The sequence below is a fragment of the Sinocyclocheilus anshuiensis genome, unplaced genomic scaffold (genome assembly GCF_001515605.1).
Source record: "Sinocyclocheilus anshuiensis isolate Anshui unplaced genomic scaffold, SAMN03320099.WGS_v1.1 scaffold49, whole genome shotgun sequence".
NCBI classification, from domain to species: Eukaryota; Metazoa; Chordata; class Actinopteri; order Cypriniformes; family Cyprinidae; genus Sinocyclocheilus; species Sinocyclocheilus anshuiensis.
The window spans coordinates 1,341,124-1,363,282 of NW_015539863.1; the positions used below are offsets into that span (position 1 = coordinate 1,341,124).

The 22,159-nt window shown below is 37.2% G+C and overlaps 1 protein-coding gene across 1 annotated transcript in view; it reads right to left on the reverse strand.

The window, feature by feature from the left end:
- Window positions 1–22,159, reverse strand: part of arap2 (ArfGAP with RhoGAP domain, ankyrin repeat and PH domain 2) — a 98,532-nt gene that overhangs the window by 60,393 nt on the left and 15,980 nt on the right. The window contains exons 3-9 of the mRNA XM_016481337.1: window positions 20,558–20,631; window positions 19,186–19,262; window positions 18,060–18,124; window positions 17,014–17,397; window positions 15,470–15,539; window positions 7,960–8,080; window positions 3,773–3,951 (exon numbers count right to left, since the gene is read on the reverse strand). Of these exons, the coding sequence (XP_016336823.1) occupies window positions 3,773–3,951; window positions 7,960–8,080; window positions 15,470–15,539; window positions 17,014–17,397; window positions 18,060–18,124; window positions 19,186–19,262; window positions 20,558–20,631 (970 nt within the window). The remainder of the gene's footprint in view (window positions 1–3,772; window positions 3,952–7,959; window positions 8,081–15,469; window positions 15,540–17,013; window positions 17,398–18,059; window positions 18,125–19,185; window positions 19,263–20,557; window positions 20,632–22,159) is intronic.

Sequence of the window (22,159 nt, forward strand, 5' to 3'; positions counted from 1 at the left end):
CATTAAGTCACCCGCCCGTGACATCTCGCCCATCTATTGGTCTGATTACACACGAGGTTCAGAGCCCGTCACACTGAAGGGCGTTCCCCTAGCGTTTTCCGACGCAGCGTCTCGTTCCTTCGAGGAACTATGGTTACATACGTAACCTGAGACGTTTTTGAGTAAAAGCAAATGATGTGTGAAAGATAAACTCAATTGGACTGACCAAATATAGTTGTGAATATGTGATGTCTATCACAGCGTTTAAGACACACTCGCTTTTACATGCAAGAATCTAGAAAAGTGTATAATACATCTATATATATATATATATATATATATATATATATATATATATACTGTAAATATATACATATACACATTAGTGCGGTCAAAATTAGCACAGGTGATTGATTTTTACAGTTTAATGCCGTTAAAAATATTTAAAGCAGTTAATGCAGTGGCGGGGCTAGGGTTGGCCATTTTAGATAAATTTTAGAAAAAATGTGATTAATTAGTTAATTTTTTTTTTTATCAACTGACAGCACTATATATAATTATATATATACACCAAGAACGACAACTGTAATGACAACTATATTATAGTGTCCACACTAATGATAACAGTGATAACAGTATTACACAAGCTGTCGTGTTGTCGCCTGCCACTTTAAATGCTCGAGCTCATTAAAGTTGTGTGGTTTCTTATTGACTGTCATAGATTTTATCATTTATCAGCTGGAAAAAAAAAAGTCATTCTGAAAGTGATTCCAATGATATCATAATAGTTATGGTGTGAACTTTCCTATTCTTATAGAACTAGAACAACTGTTCATAATTTACAGTTATCATTACAGTTATCATCCTTAGCCTTAAGACCTGTCTTTTACTAAGAATTCAGAATATTTCTGAAAAATGTCTTATGGATGGAAATAATGAACTTCTGTTTAAATCATAAGTGCATTGAAAAGTGCATAAGCATTGAAATCTTTAAGTATACTGTACCACCTCTGTTATATTAATTAAAAGGAAAACTCCTTCAGAGAGACTCTAAGGTATAGGTTCACATGCCTAATATAAAAAGACAGAGTTAGGTGTGAACAGGAGGTGTGAATACAGTTAAAGGTAAAAAAGAGAGTGCGAAACCGATGCATTGATGAACTCATAACGGCAGTGAGTTCATGACCAGAGCAAGACAACATACTTATTTTACATGATAACTTTTTGTCTCTTCAACATTTCTTGCTTTTTATGCTGTCCGAAACATAAAAACAGCACCCAGTCTTTTATTTCAAAATTAAAGGCTCTGTTACAAGCCTAACGGAATGCCTTGCACATTACAACAAAGGCAGCTGCCTTCCCATTAAGCATTGTAAATAAAATAAAACAACAAAAGCGACTTAAGTGACCATTTGGAATGTTCTACATAAACAGAAACTCTCACACAAACCATACAGAATTTTTTATATTTTTTAACGGTACATTTAAATTCAATTGAACCAGTTTTCTCAATACTTTTATGTAGACACAACATATTTATTTTGTACGAGTACAGACAATATTTTGTCTTTGTTTGTGCTGGATTGTTTCTTTTTTTTTTTCATTCCCCTACATTTATAGCAATAGAATTGCCTTCTCTTTCAAGCATACTTAGAATTTGGCCAAAATAAGGTATCTAAAACTTTTCACAGATCAAGTGGTTTGCATGCCGTGTTATAGGAGTTACATTTGCATTTTAGCAACCTGGATTTAAAAAAGAAAAAGAAAAAAATGACTGACAGTTTGTTGGTTAATCCATTATGCGCATATGTGCTTCACTTTTTGTTTGTCCCGGTATACATATTCTGAATGTTGCATAGCCCTGATTTAAAAACAGCACAACAAAATGGAAAAAAACAGGGGTCTTGAGACATTTTATCTCAAGATTGAACTAGTTTTAATCTGATATGGTATATTAAAACTGCAGCACATGCAGCCTACACTCCATTGCAGTGAAACTATCAAATTAAATGCAACTAAATGCATTTCTAATAAACATCTAATGACAAACCAAATAATTGTCCTTTTAGACATTAGCCATCAGAGACCCTTTGAAGTGACCATGTGTTTGGTCTTTTTGTGTTCTTTGCTATGGAGCAAATAGTTTAAGTAAGGAAATCAAAAATCGATGCAGCACTAAACTGTAGTGGCGTCACGTGACTTGGGCTTGCCTGTTAGGTTGACTTTCATTACCTTGGGGAAACATCATGGCCTGACCTCAGAGGAGAGAAGGGCAGTACACTTCATCCTATCCAAGATGGGAAGGGGGAAAAAAACAGCGTCCTGGGCAGCTCGTTCATCTTGTTAAATTAAATACTCCACTTCACTGAACATGAACCGAGCTACCCACCACCGCACCTTTTTCCTCTCTCTCCATCTTTATGCTCCTTTGTGTTTTCTTCATCCCTCAACAGCCACTGTTGTCTTCACCTCCTTCTGTTATCCCTCCGTTCTTGTCTCTCTGCCCAGTTCCTCCTTCACTCCCTCTTTCTCTCATTCCATTTCTTTCCCCCATGCCCTCTTTTCCTCCATTCCCTCCCGTTTCTCTCACCACTTGTTGGAGTGATTGCCACGGAGAGGATTTAATGCAAAAACAATACAATCAATTTCCATTTTCACTGCTCTCTTTCTCTTTCTCTCTCCCGCATGCTAAATCGGCTGACGAAAAACAATTTCCTTGCAGAATGAAGACAAAGATGTTTGCTTGTGTTAATAAGGAAAATAATGAAAGACAAACAGAGATGATAAAGTGTGTGTGAGCGTGTGTGCCACCTATTCATACAGAATAACATTCTCAGCTTAATCTCGTTTAAAACTGAGACCGATTAGGCATAGATCACATACACATGCATGCGAAATGTCAGGGCTTGTGTGTGCATTGTAATAACTATACTCTCAGCATATGGGCTCATTCACATAGGAGGGAGCACAAAACAGACGTCACATACTTTAAAACATGAAGTGTGAAAGTTATTAAGTTCTCACTACCGTGAGAAAACAGTGTCCAACTATCTCCACACAAATAAAGGGTGTATAAGGAAAATGTAAGTAATTAAACACAGTAATAAAGTTTAAATAGATATAAATAGAGTTTACACAGAGACAGACAGACAAGAGATGTGAAAGTTTGAAGGTACTGTAGACACAAACAGACATTAAAGACAGACAGACAGAATTATATAAACAAACAAAGGGAGAATAAGAAAAAAATCTAAGTAATCAATTTACAGAGTAATAAAGTAATAGAGTTTGCAGATAGATAGATAGATAGACAGGCAGACACAGACAGATAGATAGATGGCTTAGCACAGTGAAGTTTAAAGGTAGATAGATGGACGGATGGATGGACAATTATATATACAAAAACAAAGGAAGAAAAATTCTAATTAATTTACAGAGTAATAAAGTAATAGCGTTTACAGAGAGATAGACAAGAGCTAGATAGGCAGACAAACAGACTGGTCGAAGCAATGGTTTAGCCACTGAGACTTACAGATACAAAAAGACAGATAAAGAGACAGACAGACAAGAAGTAGATAGATGGACATACAAGCTGGCCGAAGCAATGGCTTAGCACAGTGAAGTTTGATGGTGGACAGATAGACAGGATGGGGGACCCTGGACATGGTTGTTGAGGTATGGTACTTATTTTAAACTCATGCGGACAGCAGCAGTATGAATCCAAATCAACATTTAACAATGTCAAAAAGAACCAATATAAAAAATTTAAAAAACGCATATACTATAGATCTACCTGGTCTGTTTTACAGAGTCTAAAGCTGGTTCCCATGAGGCTGAGGTAGACTCTTCCTTTGAGGCCACGCAGCTCGACGTAGCCACTCTTGTTTGTGTTATTTTTGCGAGGCTGATGGGAAATGGAGGGCTGGGGGCTCACAGCAGACTGGAGAACCTCTAGCCAATCCTGACGTTCTCCTTAGAGGGAAGACAGAAGATGGAGGGAGGTAAGAAGTGTGTGTCTGTGGAGGAACGCTGCAGTCTGTTTGAAGTACGTTAGTGAATGCGCAGGTACGCGTGCGCGTTTGTGGAGAGACACCATGCCATGGGAATAAGAGGGAAGGAAAAAGTGTCTAATATTATTGTTATACTTTATAAACTTTCAAATCTGCAAACAAAGCAGGTATGCAAAAGCCCCTGTGCCTCATTGCATTGTGTCTGCCTGTGTATGCTCGTGTGAGATGGGGAAAGGAAGCCTGTGAGGGTTCTCTTGTGCTGTGTTTAAATAGGGCTACAGGGGCTTGCACAAATTCATTGCGAGCACACACACTAGCCAAAAAACATTAACAGCTGGATACTCTTATCCTCTGCAGGTCTACAGCACCTGCCACATCTAGAGAGAGAGAGGGGGGGGGGGAGAGAAAGAGAAAGAGAAATAGAAAGAGAGAGAGAGAGAGAGATCTCATTTCATTAAAGGTGAGTGTTTTTGCATACAGTGTATTTTGGACAACACTAAAATGTGCTTGTAGTCAGCAATAGAGTTAGGCGCAATTTAAGTGTTGGTGCATCATATATATAACCACATTTCACTCCTTAAGTTTAGTTTGTGTAGCCATATCTACCAATTCCACTTATTCTATGTACTACCTCAATTTTTTGTTAATACTTGGGTTGTCAATTGCCAACATTTTTAATTGTGATTAATCATAATTATTTGTTAATTAATTGAGTTCATTTTTAAGGAAAGAACACAATATGTAAATATGTTGGATTAAACAATAACACTCATCTGTGCTCTGCATATGTACTGTATAAACTAAAGACACCTGAGAGGGGTAGATTTTTGGCAATGGTGCTCTTTACTCGTCTCACTTGCACATCTCATTCTGTATTCCTCACATTGCCCAGGAAATGCAAAGACTGAAATAAAAACCTGCAATAATGAGATAATATAACAACTTTGCCCACACTTTATGGACATGTGTAAAGCTGCTTTGCAAGACTGCTGCTTGCGAGTTTCACTGGTAGGTGATAATTAAATAACACCATAAAAAAGTATAAATAACTTTACTTTTGTTAAATATTCCACCTGGGTTTATCAATATTTATAAATATGATTAAATCCATTAAGAACATTTTCTCTATTTTTTTATTGATTAGTATCAGTTCTCAAAGACAAAAGTTTAGCTGGTAAGCATGATCCCATTTTTATAAGCAATACAGTTTGGGATCAGTAAGAAATAAATAATTTTATTCAGCAAGGATGCATTAAATTGATCAAAAATTACACTAAAAATATTTATAATGTTATATTTATAATGTTAATGTAATAAACTATTTCTATTTCAAATAAATAATTTCCTTTTTAACTTCCCATTCATCAAATAAACCTAAAAAAGTATCATGGTTTCGATAAAAATAAAAAACAGCACAACTATTTTCAATATTTATAACTAGAATAAATGGTGTTTATGATCACATTTTAAAAAGTAATTTTTTATTGTAACAATATTTCACAATATTCCTGTATTTTTTATCAAATAAATGCAGCCTTAGTGAGCAAGAATTCTTCAACAATATTTAAAAAAAAATTGTACTGACTCAAACTTTTGAATGGTAGTGTAAAAATCACATTTAGTTTGAGGTGACTGATTCAAAACAACCTGACAGCAGAACTGAACACCCACGAGTCGCCATGAGCAAAGAAGGCAGATCATATAGACAGTTCTTCAAAAAAGAAACAGCATTAAACAATTTTAATTTACTTTGACAGCCCTAGTTATCACTGAAAGTGACCATGGCTTCAACACATTCTCATAGACAGTTACAAACTGCACTTTGCCATTACTTACAAAGTTCCAAACCTCGAAAATTGGTGGCTGCAAAAGATATTCTTCCCCTTTATCCATGAAAAAGTTGTTATTCCCAAAATATTACACTCTATTTGAAAGAAGAGGCCTGCACAGCTGAAGACTGCCCCAGAAAGAGTACACAGCCATGAATGTTTGCTCACACACACACACACACTCTCATCTAAATGATCCCAGTGTGCTCGATCTCTAGCACTAATTCTCATTCTTATCTTTTGTGCTCATCCCATGACCACCCACTTCCAGCTCTTTCATTCACTCACTCATTCTCTGTTTTGTAGGGAAAGATGAGGGAAACAGAGCTAGTTGTTTAGAGAAAGCAGTGTTTCGTCTCTCTGTGTGCTTCAAACCAACGTAAGCCTCCAAAGCAGCAGTAGAGCACTGTGAGACCTCCTTTAGTCTACAGAACTCATACACAGCACTCCAGCCGCTCTGAAACAGCAGACTGTGATGGATAGAAAAGGGCAAACACTGTGGAGAACTGAAAATGAAGAGGGAGGAGGAAAGGGAGACTTGAGATCTGTTCCAAAACCTAGCGTGTTGCCTACGCAGGTAACATTTTAGGCAACATAGGTGACAAGTCTGTTCTAAAAGATAGACATTTTAATTAAGCAATCCTGTTTTGGTTGAATATTAAGGTAGCATTGCATACATCGCTTTACGAAGAAGGCAATTCCATAATGCACTGCAAAATGATAAAAGCATTATTACTTTTAGTGCCAGATTTTCTAAACAAGGGCAAATTAGCGTTAGAGTGTAATTTCACAAAAAGCGCCGATCGGAGGGGGAAATTCTGCGGATGATTTACTGACAATGCGCACATTAAAGAACACAACACTCTCATCTAAATGATCCCAGTGTGCTCGATCTCTAGCACTAATTCTCATTCTTATCTTTTGTGCTCATCCCATGACCACCCACTTCCAGCTCTTTCATTCACTCACTCATTCTCTCTCTCCTCCTCGCTTGTGTTTATCTTAAGATTGATGACTCTTTCAGACTGCTATAAAGCTGTTTAAAGATGCATGAGCAGATTGGACCAGCGCTCTCTCTCTGTCTCTGATTTTTATTTTATTTTTTTGATGGTGGAAAGTACAGTGCCTAAACTGACTTCCCTCAGAGTAATTTACTTACCATGGGTCAGAGGTCATTACACAAGAGCTGGGGATAAAGTAGGTACTGAGGATGCCATTATTTGCTGATACTCTGGGACACTATGGCACACAGCTATTAGCCTCAGATTTACCACAGTAATTGCAATGGGGAAAGCACAGGCTGTGTCAATAACATGGTAATTGATTGGCTCATGGTAAACTACTCACCCTTACATTGTTCATTTTACGGCAAGATGTCTGAAAAAGTCTTAATGGCAATGAGAAAATCAAGTTGCTCCATTTACTAATAATGACAAATAATATATATGACATACTTACGTCTACAGACATACAGTGGCCACAGAAAGTACTTGGAGATTCACGACACACAAATCTACAAATATTTTCACGAAAAAATAGCACAAAATCATGCTAAAATGCTATTATGAATGAACTAGCTGTAATATTAAAGTAACACTCTCAATAAATCATGACTAGAACTAACCTTCAGAGCCACTAAATGCTAACACAGTTTTAAATTGATCCTGAATTGCAGCTAAAGTACCAGACAACTCCTTAACCACGAGTCTCTCCATTAAAACCGTAATCAGCCTTTTCACAGTTTTAAATCAGGCTTCAATGCAGCTTAAAATGAATATTAAGAAAAATATCCCATAAAATACACAGGCAATGGTGTGGCAACTATATGCACCAAGAGGGTGTTTACTGTACATATTAAATCTACAGCTGTCATCATCATCATCTCGGTTGATTCAGCTCTATGTCATAATATTGTGATCTCCTTGAGTCTGGCTGGCTTCTCCTCTCTCTTTCACTCTCTCTGATTCAGTGTGGAAGATCTACTCAGAACATCTTATCTTATAGCAGAGATGGTAAAGTGATAAAAATATGAGTGAAAAGATGATAAAAGATCAAGAGTGAGAGTGGGAGTGAATTGGTTTAAAAGAGATTAACAGAGGGGGATCGAAACGTGAGACTGACAGAAAAGCAAAGAGGCTCACCTTCTTTCTCTGCCCGAAACACAAAGGTTCTTACAGACGTGACCACCTCAAACTTATTCTCACCCAGAGCACGAACTTGTTTAACTGCTGAAATAGGTATCAGGCCCTTCGAGTACATCTCCTGCAAAGAATGAGGGAGACAGAAAAATAATTCATAGCACAAAGTGCATATGGACAGATTACAAACTACCAGTCACAAGTCTGGACACACTTGACTGAATTTATGTCTCTCGTGATCTCAAAAACATCTTTCTTTCTAAAGGCTTAGTAAAACAAAACACAAAACACAACGCAAAAAAATTAAATAAAACAAAGAGCAAACAAAACACAACATGAAACCAAATAAAAAGCTAATTAAACAAAACACAACACTAAACAAAAAACAAACAAACAAAACAAATGCATTGGTTCAAACTAAAGGCTAACAAATAACACAAAGCAAATCCAAAAAAAGCTAACAAAACAAAACAATGCAAAACAAAATGAAACAAAAAGCAAAGAAAAACACAAAACGAAAGCAAGCTTAAAAAACACAAAACAAAAGCAACCTTAAAAAAAAACACAAAACAAAACCAAACAAAAAGCTAACAAAACAAAAAAACTAATTTTATATATATATATAAACTTGATTGATAGTGTACAAACATATTGCAACATCACTCTCATACACTGTTTCCAACAGGGACCTCAAACCAGTTATAATGCATCTGCTTTATATAAAAAAAAGAAAAGAGGGATTGAGTCAAGCACACACTCACACACTCAAGCAGGCCTGATTCCTAATACCAGTCCCCAGCTAACAGGCTCGGCACTCCAGTATTTATAGTCTGATGTTTTGAAGAGATGAGGGAAACAGAGCTAGTTGTTTAGAGAAAGGAGTGTTTGGTTTCTCTTTGTGCTTCAAACCAACATAAGCCTCCAAAGCAGCAATAGAGCTCTGAGAGACCTCCTTTAGTCTACAGAATTCATACACAGCACTCCAGCCGCTCTGAAATAGCAGAATGTGATGGATAGAAAAGGGCAAATACTGTGGAGAACAGAATATGAAGAAAGAGGAGGAAAGGGAGACAGGAGCTCTGTTCCAAAACCTAGTGTGCTGCCTACGCAGGTAACATTTTAGGCAACATAGGTGACAAGCCTGTTTTGAAAGACATTTTAATCCTGTTCTGCAATCCTGTTTTGGTCGAATATTAAGGTAGCGTTGCATACATTGCTTTGCAAAGAAGCCAATTCCAAATTGTACTGCAAAGTGATAAATGCAAGGTAAACCAAGTTAGGGGTTTGTAAGTTGAGTCTTATAGAGTGCTATTTCTATAACACAGAAGTTACGTCTGTGTAGGTCATTCCAAAATACTCGCTTATGAGGTTTCAGAAATTTCACTTAGGATATAGAGCTGCCTATGTAGACAGTAGGAAGTGATGTAGTTCATTGGGTTTAGGAATAGAGCTAGAGTGAGTGACATAGACTGGGGAAATGCAAGGGAAAGAGGGGGAAAAAGAAAGATTAATTTGTCCTTAAAGAACACAAATGCAGCCAGATTATTTCTATAATGACCAGTGCAATCTACCAAGAGCAGCGCAAATTACCACCTACTTTAAGCTTTAATGGTGCAAATACCAGTAATTTGACTAGCGCAAACATTAGTAAATCACGTTGTGATTCATTTTAATACTCTCCTCCTATAAATTTTGCATGAAAGGGAAACTTCTACAAATATATATTTAATAAGATCAGGCGCAAAAATATCCAAATATCCAAATGTCCATGCCTTTTTAGCGCTAATTCTTCACAGCGAGTCTTTAGTAAATCCTGACAGTACTATTTTAACGTCAAAAGATGGTTTGCTCTGGCGCAAGCTGCTAGTAAATCTGGCCCATAGAGTGTTATTTGTATAATCCATAAATTGCACCTGTGTAGGTCATTCCAAAACACTCGGTTATGAGGTTTCACTTCAGTTAAGATACCTTAGAAAGGAGCTGCCTATGTTGACAGTAAGAAGTGATGTAGTTCACTGGGTTTAGGAATAAGGCTAGAGTGAGTGACAAAGACAGGGACAAAAGACAAGGGAAAAGAGTGAAAGAGGGAAAAAAAGAAAGATTAATTTGTCCATTTCAGTTGGCTGTTAATTATTATCATGACCTTGCACTATTTCTAGAACTCGTCCATACAGAAATAGAAGAGAAGATTTAGTGAGGGACACCCTCCTCAGCTGGCGCAAATGGAAGAGGTAATGCCAAAGATAGACAGTAAGAGAGCCGATGAGGGAGAGAAAGCGAGAAAGTAGAGAGAACGAGAAAGAGAGGGATATGATAGCTTAGGGATTGCTTGATAGAGAGAGAATGAACCAAGGGATGAAGGAAGAGAAACTCACAAAGCGGAGGGAGCGTAAGATTGTGAGCAAGAAAGTAGTGCTGGGCGGTATACCGGTTCATACCGAATACCGGTGTTTATTTTTGTTATGATATGAATTTTGAAAATACCGCAATACCGGTATATGTCACTTAAACAACGTTCGGAACGCGACACTGTTTGAAAGGGGTCACTTTTCACTGGTGCATTGTGGTGAGGGAACAGCTGTATGTGTTACTAAACTTGAAAGTTCCGAAACTGAAGCTGTAGAACTAATAGAACGTGATGACACAGAAGAACTCATCCACAATATCCACATTGACTGTCACAAATATCCACCGCCCCCTGTCATCAGCTCCCGCGTCACACACACGAGCGCGACTTTAGCACTAGATTTAGCAACTTTCAGACCCTTTTAGCGGCTTTTTTCCTATAAATTTTTGGTCATACCGCCCAGCACTACAAGAAAGAGAGAGAAAGAGGGGTCAGAGAGAGCACCATCTCCTCAAATTAAGGCAGCATGTTAACAACGATGGCTGCAGCTAACCCTAATTATGGTAGGGGGCAGCCATCACCTCTCTCTGGGATTTCACTCCTTGCTCACTCTCTCCAATTCTGTATCCTTCCCACCGCCGAACTCGCCGGCATATTAATGAGACTTCCTCTGTCTAAAATCTGGACAGCAGCGGATGAGAGGAAAGGGGGAGAAAAGTGAAGAGGTGTTCATGTTTATAGGAAGCTAAGTGGAAATAATGAGGAGCTCTCTAAGCTGGCGTTAATTATTCATTATAATTACAATTTTCATGGTCGGAACGATGAAGGGGGCTTAAAGAGTACATGTGTACATCCATTAAGAGTTTAGAGATGGTTTAAGCACTTTGGTGTGTGCTTATACAAACACACATATAACAAAGACGTACGCTGCACAAAAAGTTTATAGCAGGATTTATTTGTATGGCTTGCGCAAATCTGTGACGACGTGTCACGCTCACAGCAGTTGTTCTATATATGCACTTTGATGTTCATGAACACATACATCCGAATGTGTGATGGAGTTGACTGATGAAGTCTGCATTCGTTCAGAGAGAACCAGAGAGTGCCTGTAATGTCATTAGCATTTGTTTTTACCAGCACTGGTTTAGTTCTGCAGTGGAGCCATGGGGACACCACCTGGCAGAGGGCAGCTAATGCACTTGAGTGTGGAAAATTACTTGTAAATGTATGGTGTGCAGAAATATAATGTGAGAAATATGATGCATTTGCATTTTTTGCAACATCCTACACTAGCCAAACGCACACAGCTGAATGTAGCATTCTAGAAGATCTTCTGCCATACGCTACCATCAAAACTCTGAAATAATTACGATTTTTTTTTATGTTCTTGAAAGAGGTCTTGAAAGCTCTTTTCTATTTTAATATATTTAAAAACGAATGTATTACTGTTATGTAATACTCCAGCCATTTCTCCAGTCTTCAGTGTCACATGATCCTTGAGGTATCTTTATAATACACTGATTTGATACTCAATTATCAATTAATTTTGGTGGTCAATTATTAATACTGGTTCTTATGGTCATTAATGCTGAAAACCATTTTTTGCTGCTTAATATTTTTGTGAAAACCGTCATGCAGGATTCTTTGATAAATAAAAATCTGAAAAGAAATCAGTAAAAATCTTTTTTAGATCATTATAAAAGACTTTGTTGTCATTTTTGATCAATTTATTTTGACCTTGCAAAATAAAATAAAAAATATTTTTTTATTTTTTTATTTCTTAATCATGTGACACTGAAGATTAGAGCAATGGCTGCTGAAATTCAGTTAAATTTTAAAATATATTAAAGTAGAAAACAGTTATTTTAAATTGTACTGTAATATTTCACAATTTTACTGTTTTACTGTATTTTTGATCAAATAAATGCAGCCTTGATGAGCATAAGAGGCTTCTTTCAAAAAACTTTTTTTTTTTTTAAATCAGCTATTTGACAGGTAGTGTATAAGTTGCAGATCATGGGAAGCTCACTTTTGCCCTAAGTTGGATGGACTACAACCATCAAAACCCGGGGGTGGGTGGTGAGAAAGCTTTCCACTGGCGCTTCCAGGGGACTTTTGAGCTTTTCTGGATTTTCCACACAGTTGTACTTCAGATACAAGGTAACTGATCCCATTCCCAACCCAAACATCTCCACACACCCTGCCTACTGACAGGTAACACTCTAAACCTCTCTCACTCACACATACAAACTAAAACTCATGAAAGTGTTACTTGGATCCCTAGACGTCACAGACCTGGTCGCAAGGTTGATGAAACATCAGGTAAGTTTGTCTCCGAGGGTCCTACAGAGATCCAGTGGGAGTGCCGTGCTTGCCTCTCTCCCACGCTTAAGGAGGTCTCTGATTGATGACATCATTATGTGATGTCAAGAAGCAAGCAGTGATTGAGATTAACCATTTCAATAAGAGAAAAAAGACTGAGGAGAGAATGTGCCCGCTGAGGACAATAAGTTGGAGGAAAGTTTCAAAGTATTCTTGATAAGTGATGCTTGTTAAGGCAGATTCTGTTGCTTGCTTCATTTTTAATATATAGAAGGAACCAGTAAGCAACCACCAAACAAACAAACATAAGTGCAATAAAAACTGCTCAGAGGACCAACTTTTTAATGTCCTGGCAACTGCACAAAACACCACTGCAGAGCCACCACTCACACAAAACATTTAGTTATGAATGCAAAAGTCACCATTAACTCCTAATGCATGATGTCATCGCAGAGAAGCCTGTCTTAATTTAGAAGACCCGGGGAACCCAGGGAGCTTGTGCTTACTATGCACACTTACCGCTAAATGCTACCACTAAATCAGCCTCTTAAATGTGATGGGAGTGGATACTGACAATGGAAAATATGTTTCCTATAATTCCTAACTTAACTGGCATTATACTAGGAAGTTTTGACTAACTTGTTTCTCTAGGCAAGATATACAGTCAGGAGCATATATATATTTGGACACAGGCACAATTTTTATTATTTTAGCTGCTGACCAAAACATATTCAAGTTGCAGTTATATAATGAATACAGGCTTAAAGTGCACTCTCTGATCTTTAATTTGAGATTATTCACATCAAAATGGGAGGAAATGTTAAAGAATTACAGCTCTTTAATATGTACCTCCCTCTTTTTCAAGAGATCATAAGTAATTGGACAGTTTACTCAAAAGCTGTTTCATGGACAGGCGTGGGCTATTCCTTCATTATTTCTACATCAACTAAGATAAAAGTTCTAGAGCTTATTCTAAGCAGACCATTTGCATTTGGAAGCTGTTGCTGTGAACCCACATCATGTGGTCAAAGGATCTCTCCATGCAGGTGAAACAGACAATTGTTAGGCTTCAAAAACAAAACAAATCCATCAAAGAGATAGCAGTAACATTCAGAGTGACCAAATCAACAGTTTGGTACATTCTGAGAAAAAGAACGCATTAGTGAGCTCAGCAACATAAAAAGGCCTGGACGTCCACGGAGGACAACGATCGGAGAATCCTCTCCATGGTAAAGAAAAACCCTTTCACAACATCCAGCCAAGAGAAGAACACTCTCCAGGAGGAAGGTGTGTCACTGTCAAAGTCTATAATCAAGAGAAGACTTCACAAGATCAAATACAGAGGGTTCACCACAAGGTGCAAACAAGGCCAGATTAGACTTTGCCAAAAAACATCTAAAAACTTAAAGGTACAATAGGTGATTGTCTTCAGAAACATTTTTTGTCATGATGGGTGAAAGTCTCTTCACATCCCGATAGCAATCATTAAGTTAAGTGGTCTAAATGTATTTATATGTATTTATATATTCTGTGGAAGGCGTAGGACCAAGAAATGTTCGTCCAATCAAAACGCTCGTTCCGAGCATTTTTATTGACTTTCCTACCTGCCTGTCAACATATGTATTTGCATACCTCTGCGCACCTGGTTCGCGCAGACAGGATACGTCATCAGCGCGTTCACGTACGCTGTGCAGACAGAGCGAGAACAAACATCAACAACCCGACCGTCCTCCCTGGTATTGTACTACTTTTACTAACTGTATAAAGTTTTCTCACTGGTGAATGACACATGATGTATTTTAGTAATGTTGTCTCTGGTATTCTGGTATGTGAGCGTGAATGCAAAGCCACTCAGGGGGAGTGGCTTTGGACGGCGATTTGCAGGGAGGGTGGGACGTTCGCTTACAGTGATATCAGGCTAAAGTTAGCATTTTCCAAGATCTCCTACTGCACCTTTAAGGCAGTCATTGCCTGCAAAGGATTCTCAACAAAATATTACAAAAAAACTTTTTTTTTATGATTACATTTATATGTCCAATTACATTTGAGCCCCTGAAAATGGGGGGACTGTGTATAAAAATGTTTGTAATTCCTAAGTATTTTATGTTATATTTTTGTTCAACCCCTTGAATTAAAGCTTAAAGTCTGAACTTCAATTTCATCTTGATTGTTTCATTTTAATTCTATTCTGGTGGCATACACAGCCAAAATTATGAAAATTGTGTCAGTGTCCAAATATATGGACCTAACTGTATTTATAAGATATATTTGCATTACCGTTCAAATGTTTAAATTGTAATAATATCTCACAATTATATGTCAACAAGTAAACAGGGCATGAAAATGGAAAGAGTAGGAAGGAAAGAGCGACTGGTATGTTTGAAAGCTATAACAGGCCGCTCCACTGATGCTCCTCTTTTGATTAGGCTTAAAGGACTAAAAGAAAGACAAAAGCATGGTACACGAAGGTTCACCCAATGCCCCCTCCTCCGTCTCTATTACAGTGTCCTCTACCCCCACTGTTTTACACTGATAATATCACCCTGTTCCTGCAACCAGTGCTGTTTCTGTCCTACTGCGATAATACTATATCTGCAAAAAGAGTGAGTGACTGTCGACAGCTATGGAAGAACATTTATCCCACTGGAAGTGAAAATTAAGAGAGGGATTTGCAGCAGTTTGGACGCTCTGAGATACTTTGAACTGATTGTACATGCTGAGTTTAAACTGACACCAGGGTTTTAGGCTTGTCTCTGCTCTCCCCATTCAAACTCAAACAAGGACATGACATGGCAGAGCCCTGTTGTGTGTGAGAATTTGCGAATATGTGTGTGTGCGCGTCACCTTATCGCTGTTGTAGTAAGTGAGATTTCCTCCTTCAAGCTTCACCCATCTTCTTTGAAAGACACAGTTCCTACAAGTACAAAATAAAGTGTCATGTTGACAAAAGTCAAAGCACATCATTATTCATGTTACAATATTAAACTGACATTTAGTGAGGGTTTATTATCAGGGCCATTTGAAACAAAATGAATAAATTTGCCCAGTGCAACCACTCAACTGGCATTGTGGTGTCAACTAGCAAAATAAAGCATCAAGCAAAAGGAGGAAGAGGAAAAAACAACTAAAACAGGAAGGCCACTTTAACAAGTGGGTATAGCATGTGTGGAAACTGATACGAAAATAAAGTGTGAAATAGAGTGTAAGTTAATGCCCGCCTCTGCTGAAGCATTGTACACTGTAACACATTGTAAAAATGATTCATACACTATCATTTGGGGTCAGCAAGATGTGTTGATGTTTTTAAAAGAAGTCTCTTTTGCCCATCAAGACTGCATTTATTTGATAAAAAAAATAAAGTATAAACAGTAATATTGTAAAATATTATTACAATTTAAAATCATTGTTTGCTATTTGAATATATTTAAAAATTACATTTATTCTTGTGATGCAAAGCTGAATTTTCAGCAGCCATTACTTCAGTCTTCAAAATCACATGACCCTTCAGAAATCATTCTGATGTGCTGATTTGGTGCTCAAGAAACATTTCTTATTATTATCAATGTTGAAAACAGCTGTTCTGCTTAATATTTTTGAAGAAACTGTCATATATTTTTCAGGATTCTTTGATAAAAAGACCCCAAACTTTTGAACAAGGGGGAAATTTTATAACTAAAATCCAAGCTGTAAAATACAAATGTAAATAAAAGAGAAACCAGAAACAGCTGTGGTACCTTCATCTTAATGTATATTCATGTACTGTATAGTTTAATGACAAATTTTCATTCATTTTAAAAATCTAAGCAGAATAAGGCCACTTTGCAATTACAGACTCAACTTGTGATGTCAAGCTAATAAAGATAACAAAAATCCAACACAATTTGATTCTCTGAATTTGAATAAATAATTACAAAACAAGCAGCAGCCAATGTTTGGATAACCGTTAGGTCATGTGGCCAGCAGGAGCACATTACTGCTCTTAGAACTGGAGCATTTAGTAATCAATGCTGCTAAATATGAAATATGAATTGTGTCATGAGAATTGCAGTGGATTCAAGCTTCAAAGGTTTGGGCACGTTGCGGTCAGCTCACTGCAGTGTGAAGTAAGGTTCCTGCTGTTGTGTGGCTTCAGAAGACTTAAAATATAGTGCATGAGTCATGCAGCTACTTTCATGGTCATGAGGTCATATGAACTGAATGGCAAAGAGCTGCATGAAGTGCATCTTCTGTGTTCAAAATATAAAATAACAGTGTATGGAGAACTATTCCTTAACATTTATGTGCTTTAGTACTTGACTTACAGTATTCTCAAGAATAATCCTTAAAAAAAAAAAAAGAGTATACACAAAGAGTGCAAAGCAGCAAACAGAGGCCTGCATGTTCCTTACCCTTGAGGAGAGAGTTTGTCTAGCCAGCCTGCTTTGGTGGCAGCATTATGGGTCCCATAGAAGCAGGCATAGGGAGAAATGGAAACTTCTGTTAGAGAAGGAAGGTTTGGTCTCAGTAGGCCTGGTAGGTCATCTTGTGCCATACTGTATATGTCCTTCACATCTGTTTGAGGCTTGGCCAAAGCTGATGGTCCAGTGCTCGAGAGAAGAGGAGGATGTTTAAAAGAGCATTCAGTAGCCAATCGCTGACTAAGCGTGGATTCTTGGACAGTGGAGTAATCATCATCATCATCATCATTATCATCATCATGGACATAATGTTGCTTGGAAAGGTCTTGCTTCTTGTGATTATGTGCTCTTTCTTGGTTTTGCGTCTGCTTGTTTCTAAAAAAAAATATTAAGTTGTAGTAAGGAAAAGGCAAAATAATAACATTCACAATAATTAGGTAGGTAACTTCATTTCATTTCCATTGCTTTACGTTCTTTGAAAGGATTTAGCGAGAAGGACACTGTTCCTGAAGAAAATTAAAGAGAACGTTTACCCAAAAATGAAAATTCTCATCATCATCATTTTCTCACCCTCGTGTCATTTCAAACCTGTATGACTTTCTTTTAAAAAAGACAATATTTTGAGTAATGTCTCAGCATTTTTTTTTAGTCCAAACTTTTTGGTTACCAACCCTACAGAAGAAAGGAAGTTATACAGGTTTGCAACAGAATTTTATTTTGGGTGAACTATCGCTTTAAGAATAGATAGAGGATATGTAAAGAATATTTGATAATGAACACTTTCATCAATGAAAATTAATTCACATCCAAGGTGCTGATGCTGATTGGCCATTACACCTGGCCATCATATCCTACAAACCACAATGTTGTCTACAGAGATCCTCCGAGTACCACAGTGGGCATATGAAAATCTACAAACTGTGCTAAAATCACTGAAATCATCAAGAATTAGAGGACTTCACGTACAAGTTTATTATTTTAGAATTAGGTTGTTAAAAAACAGGCTAAAGGACAATGAAGTTTTCCATACTGTTCACCTTATCTTCTGTTGATCCAGGTTCTCTTTTACTCCTTGACTGGACATAACATCGTTGCCCACATCCTGAAAAACAAAAGCAATCAAGATGAAACTAAAAGCAAGTCTATTTTCTAAATTCTGTTTTCAAATACTGTTCACCCTTGTTATGAATGTCTTACGGCATTTTCAAGACCTATAGACTAAAGGGACTTAATCGTACCATAATGTGTTACATACAGTACTGTATATACAATTTATTAGAGTGAGAATCACAGCTTTGTTTCAGAGAAGCGCAATGACATATGTGACCCTGGAGCACAAAACCAGTCTTAAGTCATTGGGGTATATTTGTAGCAATAGCCAAAAATACATTGTATGGGTAAAAATTATTGATTTTTCTTTTATGCCAAAAACCATTAGGATATTAAGTAAAGATCATGGTCCATGAAGAGATTTTGTAAATTTCCTACTGTAAATATATTAAAACTTAATTTTTGATTATTAATATGCATTGCTAAGAACTTCATTTGGACAACTTTAAAGGCGATTTTCTCAATATTTAGATTTTTTTGCACTCTCAGATTCCAGATTTTCAAATAGTTGTATCTCAGCCAAATAGTGTCCTATCCTAACAAACCATACATCAGTGGAAAACCTATTTATTGTATAAATCTCATTTAGAAAAATTTACCCTTATGACTGGTTTTGTGGTCCAGGGTGACATTTTACGATGTTTTTTTCTGTGGTTTTCAAGTGCAGTAAGTAATGTGCTCACCAACAGAATTAGACACTGCTGCTTTTTACGTAACGCACTTTCAATTATGAATTACGACACTGATGGCAAAGCTTGGTTCATTGTACTGCTGGGTCAGATTGCTGTTTACTCACAAGCAAACCACTCCAGAATTTGTTTTCAACCGAGCTGAGACAAGCACAATTGCCATGTTCATATATGGCTAAGTAAACTGAACTATGAGAGAAAACAAGGCAGGTTCTAAAAACAAATGTTCCAGATGTGAAAATGCCCTTACTAAAACTGTAATTCGTGCTCTACATGTGAGGTCATTGTAAATCATGTTACTTTATATGTAGCATTCATTTTAACATAACAAATTCCAGCACAGGCAGGTTTCGTATACACTCACCGATTCCTTTTCTGCTGAATTGTACAGAAAAAGCTCTCCATATGGGGCAATGGGGGACAAGGTCCTTTGAAGTGATGCTGTAATTAACACAACAGGAATGAATCATTATGACAAAGCAGGTTGTGGTTATGTGGTTCGATTCTAGGAGGAGGGCAAAGGAGAAAGAGTAAGACAAAGAAAGAACGAGGCAAAAGAGAGAAAAGAACAAGCATAAAATGAGATCCCACACACTGTCCTTTAGCGCAGCCAGCTTGGAAAATGTACCAAAGAGAGAGCAGCTTGGGTGACTGGTTGTCAAGGTGACAAATGACCACCATATCTCTGAGGAGACAGTAAGGGGCAGCATGAATTCCAGACTGTTCCCTCCGGACGGACACACACACAGATATATAGCTAATAGACAGGGCCCCCCGCTAGATAAGACCCTACTGTAGGGTGTTTGATCTAGACGCCGCTATGTTATCTATGATAGAACTGTACTGTATTGTATCACATTTTAACCCAGTAGCAAAGGTGTCATTTCAGATCTGTGTCATCATTTATCTTTATCAAGAGTTGACCTTCTAACTACAGATGATATGCTCACTCTCTCTTTCTCTCTCTCTCTCTCTCTCTCTCTCTCTCTCTGCCCTGTTTTATCTGTCTTCTACAAGAACCCATTTCAGGATAATTGTGTAAATCTCTCACTGAGCATTTTGGAAATGTTCATGAGACACCACAGTCCTTTTTTGCCCCATTCTTTGCTGTCATCCTTAACTTGAAGGCCAAAATATTCTAAAACTGTTGATTAAACATTGATTTTTCTCATCGTATTTTCTGATCATCACGTTCTTCTCTGTTGCAAACTAATTCCCTGTTCCCAGTACTTAAAACGTTTCCTCTAAAACTTCATCTACCTTTCTATTACATTTTAGTCTCCAGAGAGTAAGAACAGAATTAGGTTGTAGATCTAGTAGATATAGACATTATTAAACCACTTTTACACCTGAGCCTGGTTTCTGACTTCAGTGTAACTCCCAATTCCCGACTACACACACACACATCTCGCTGAAACAATTTCCAAACTATTCCTCTAGGACGCTAAAAGCACCTTTCCTGCCACAATTACAAACACTGCGACGTGTTCGGAATGGGGACACAATGGAGCATTTCAAAGCCAAAGGCAGTTTCAAAGACACACACACAAGCAAGCTGCTGTAAGTTTGGCAAACTAGGCTTCTCCACATGCATGCATGAGAAGATAAGAGCATATTCCTCTGAGAGACTGCATCCCATTTTTTTAATGGCTCAATGACTCAATCACAAGAATAGAGACAAATCAGAACAAAAGATATAAACTGCTGAAGCTGAAATAAAGTGAAGCGCAGTGTACCTTTCTGACTGCCTGTGGGGCAGATGAGTCCCTCAGACTTTGTGAGATGGTCATTGTTGTTTGCTGCCACATTCCTGCACACATATTTGTAAGGAGAAAAATGTGAATGTTTTGTACATTTCTGATTGAATGGATAGAAAACAAACAACATTTTACAGTCCCATTCAGTGACATCCAGGGTTTAAATTGGGCCGGGGCCGTCCAGGGCTGAGCCCCGGCACATAGACTCCAGGGCTCGACATTAACGCTTCATTAACGCCAGACAAGTAACCTGATTAAAACATCAATAACCAAAAATAACTAGGCAATCACCAAAACGCAAGTATTATTCTGATTTTATTACATTTAGAGTAAGTGGCGAATAGTAGATATAGCTGCTGTATAAAATGCATGTACTGACGGTATAAGGTTGCGCTGCTGAGGCGAGGCTCAAGCGGCCTTTCCAAGAGAAATTAAAACACACAACACAAAGAAGCTCAGCATGCTGAGGTAAAAATTCAAAATGGAATGTTTTTATATTTAAAATACAGTTAGTTAGGCAACATCACACAACGTTTTCACCATCACGACTGTTCAATAGTTCAATAAACAGTTCAATAAGCAAGTACAATAATATTAGGTCGCTTACATTTTAGGTGCAGTATTGCAGACTGCTTTTGTTCTATTTCTTATGTGGTCTCTCAAAACACTTTAATTTGTCCACCAGCACTACCTAGCCTGTATAATGTGATATAGGAGGCATTATGTACTTTTTGTCATTTGTTTTTGGAAGTAATGAACACTTCCACCAGTGTCATTTGCAATAGTGCAATAGTAAAAATGCTGAAGATAATGGAAATAATTTTCAAACATTTTAGTTTGAAAGTATGCATTAACAAATCAAATGTAAGATTTTCACTTTAGCCCTAGTATTCCACTTAAGTCACACAACAAATGTGCATTTTTAACAGAACAAAAATTTTCTGGCACTGGTGGGTCATTTTTTCTTAATTTATTTTTTGTTTATTTTATTTACTTATGTGGCGTAGACCATACTTGCAATTTGTCCTATTCATGTGACTATACTTGAATTTAACCTATCCAAGTACAGTCACACACAGAGTAGGGCTGGGCAATATAGCTAAAAAATGTACCAACGATATAATGTTTCATATCGTTCGGTATCGATAATTATTATTATTATTATTTATAACCTTTTTTAAAACAAAGAGCAATAGAATTTTTTATTTTTTATTTAACCACTGTATTTTTAAATTAACCCAATTTACTGAGACAAACAACAAATATTTTTTGTTTTAACAATCAAACACAAAATAAAAATTAAACAAATATCTAATTTCTAATGTTTTATATGCAGATTAAATAGGTTTTAAGGAAACTTTTGTCTTGTCTCCCGAGGCCACAGGAGGGCGCAATGAGCAAAATAATGCAGCACATTTAAATTATCAACGCACGGAAGTAACTCTCTAAAACACGTGCATTACGTCTAAATTAACTCATAAAAATCAAATATAATTTCGTAAATTGCAGAAACAATTATGAACAAAACAGCAACATGTATTTATGCATTGCTTAATCCAAAGAGCCGAAGCGCCATTCACA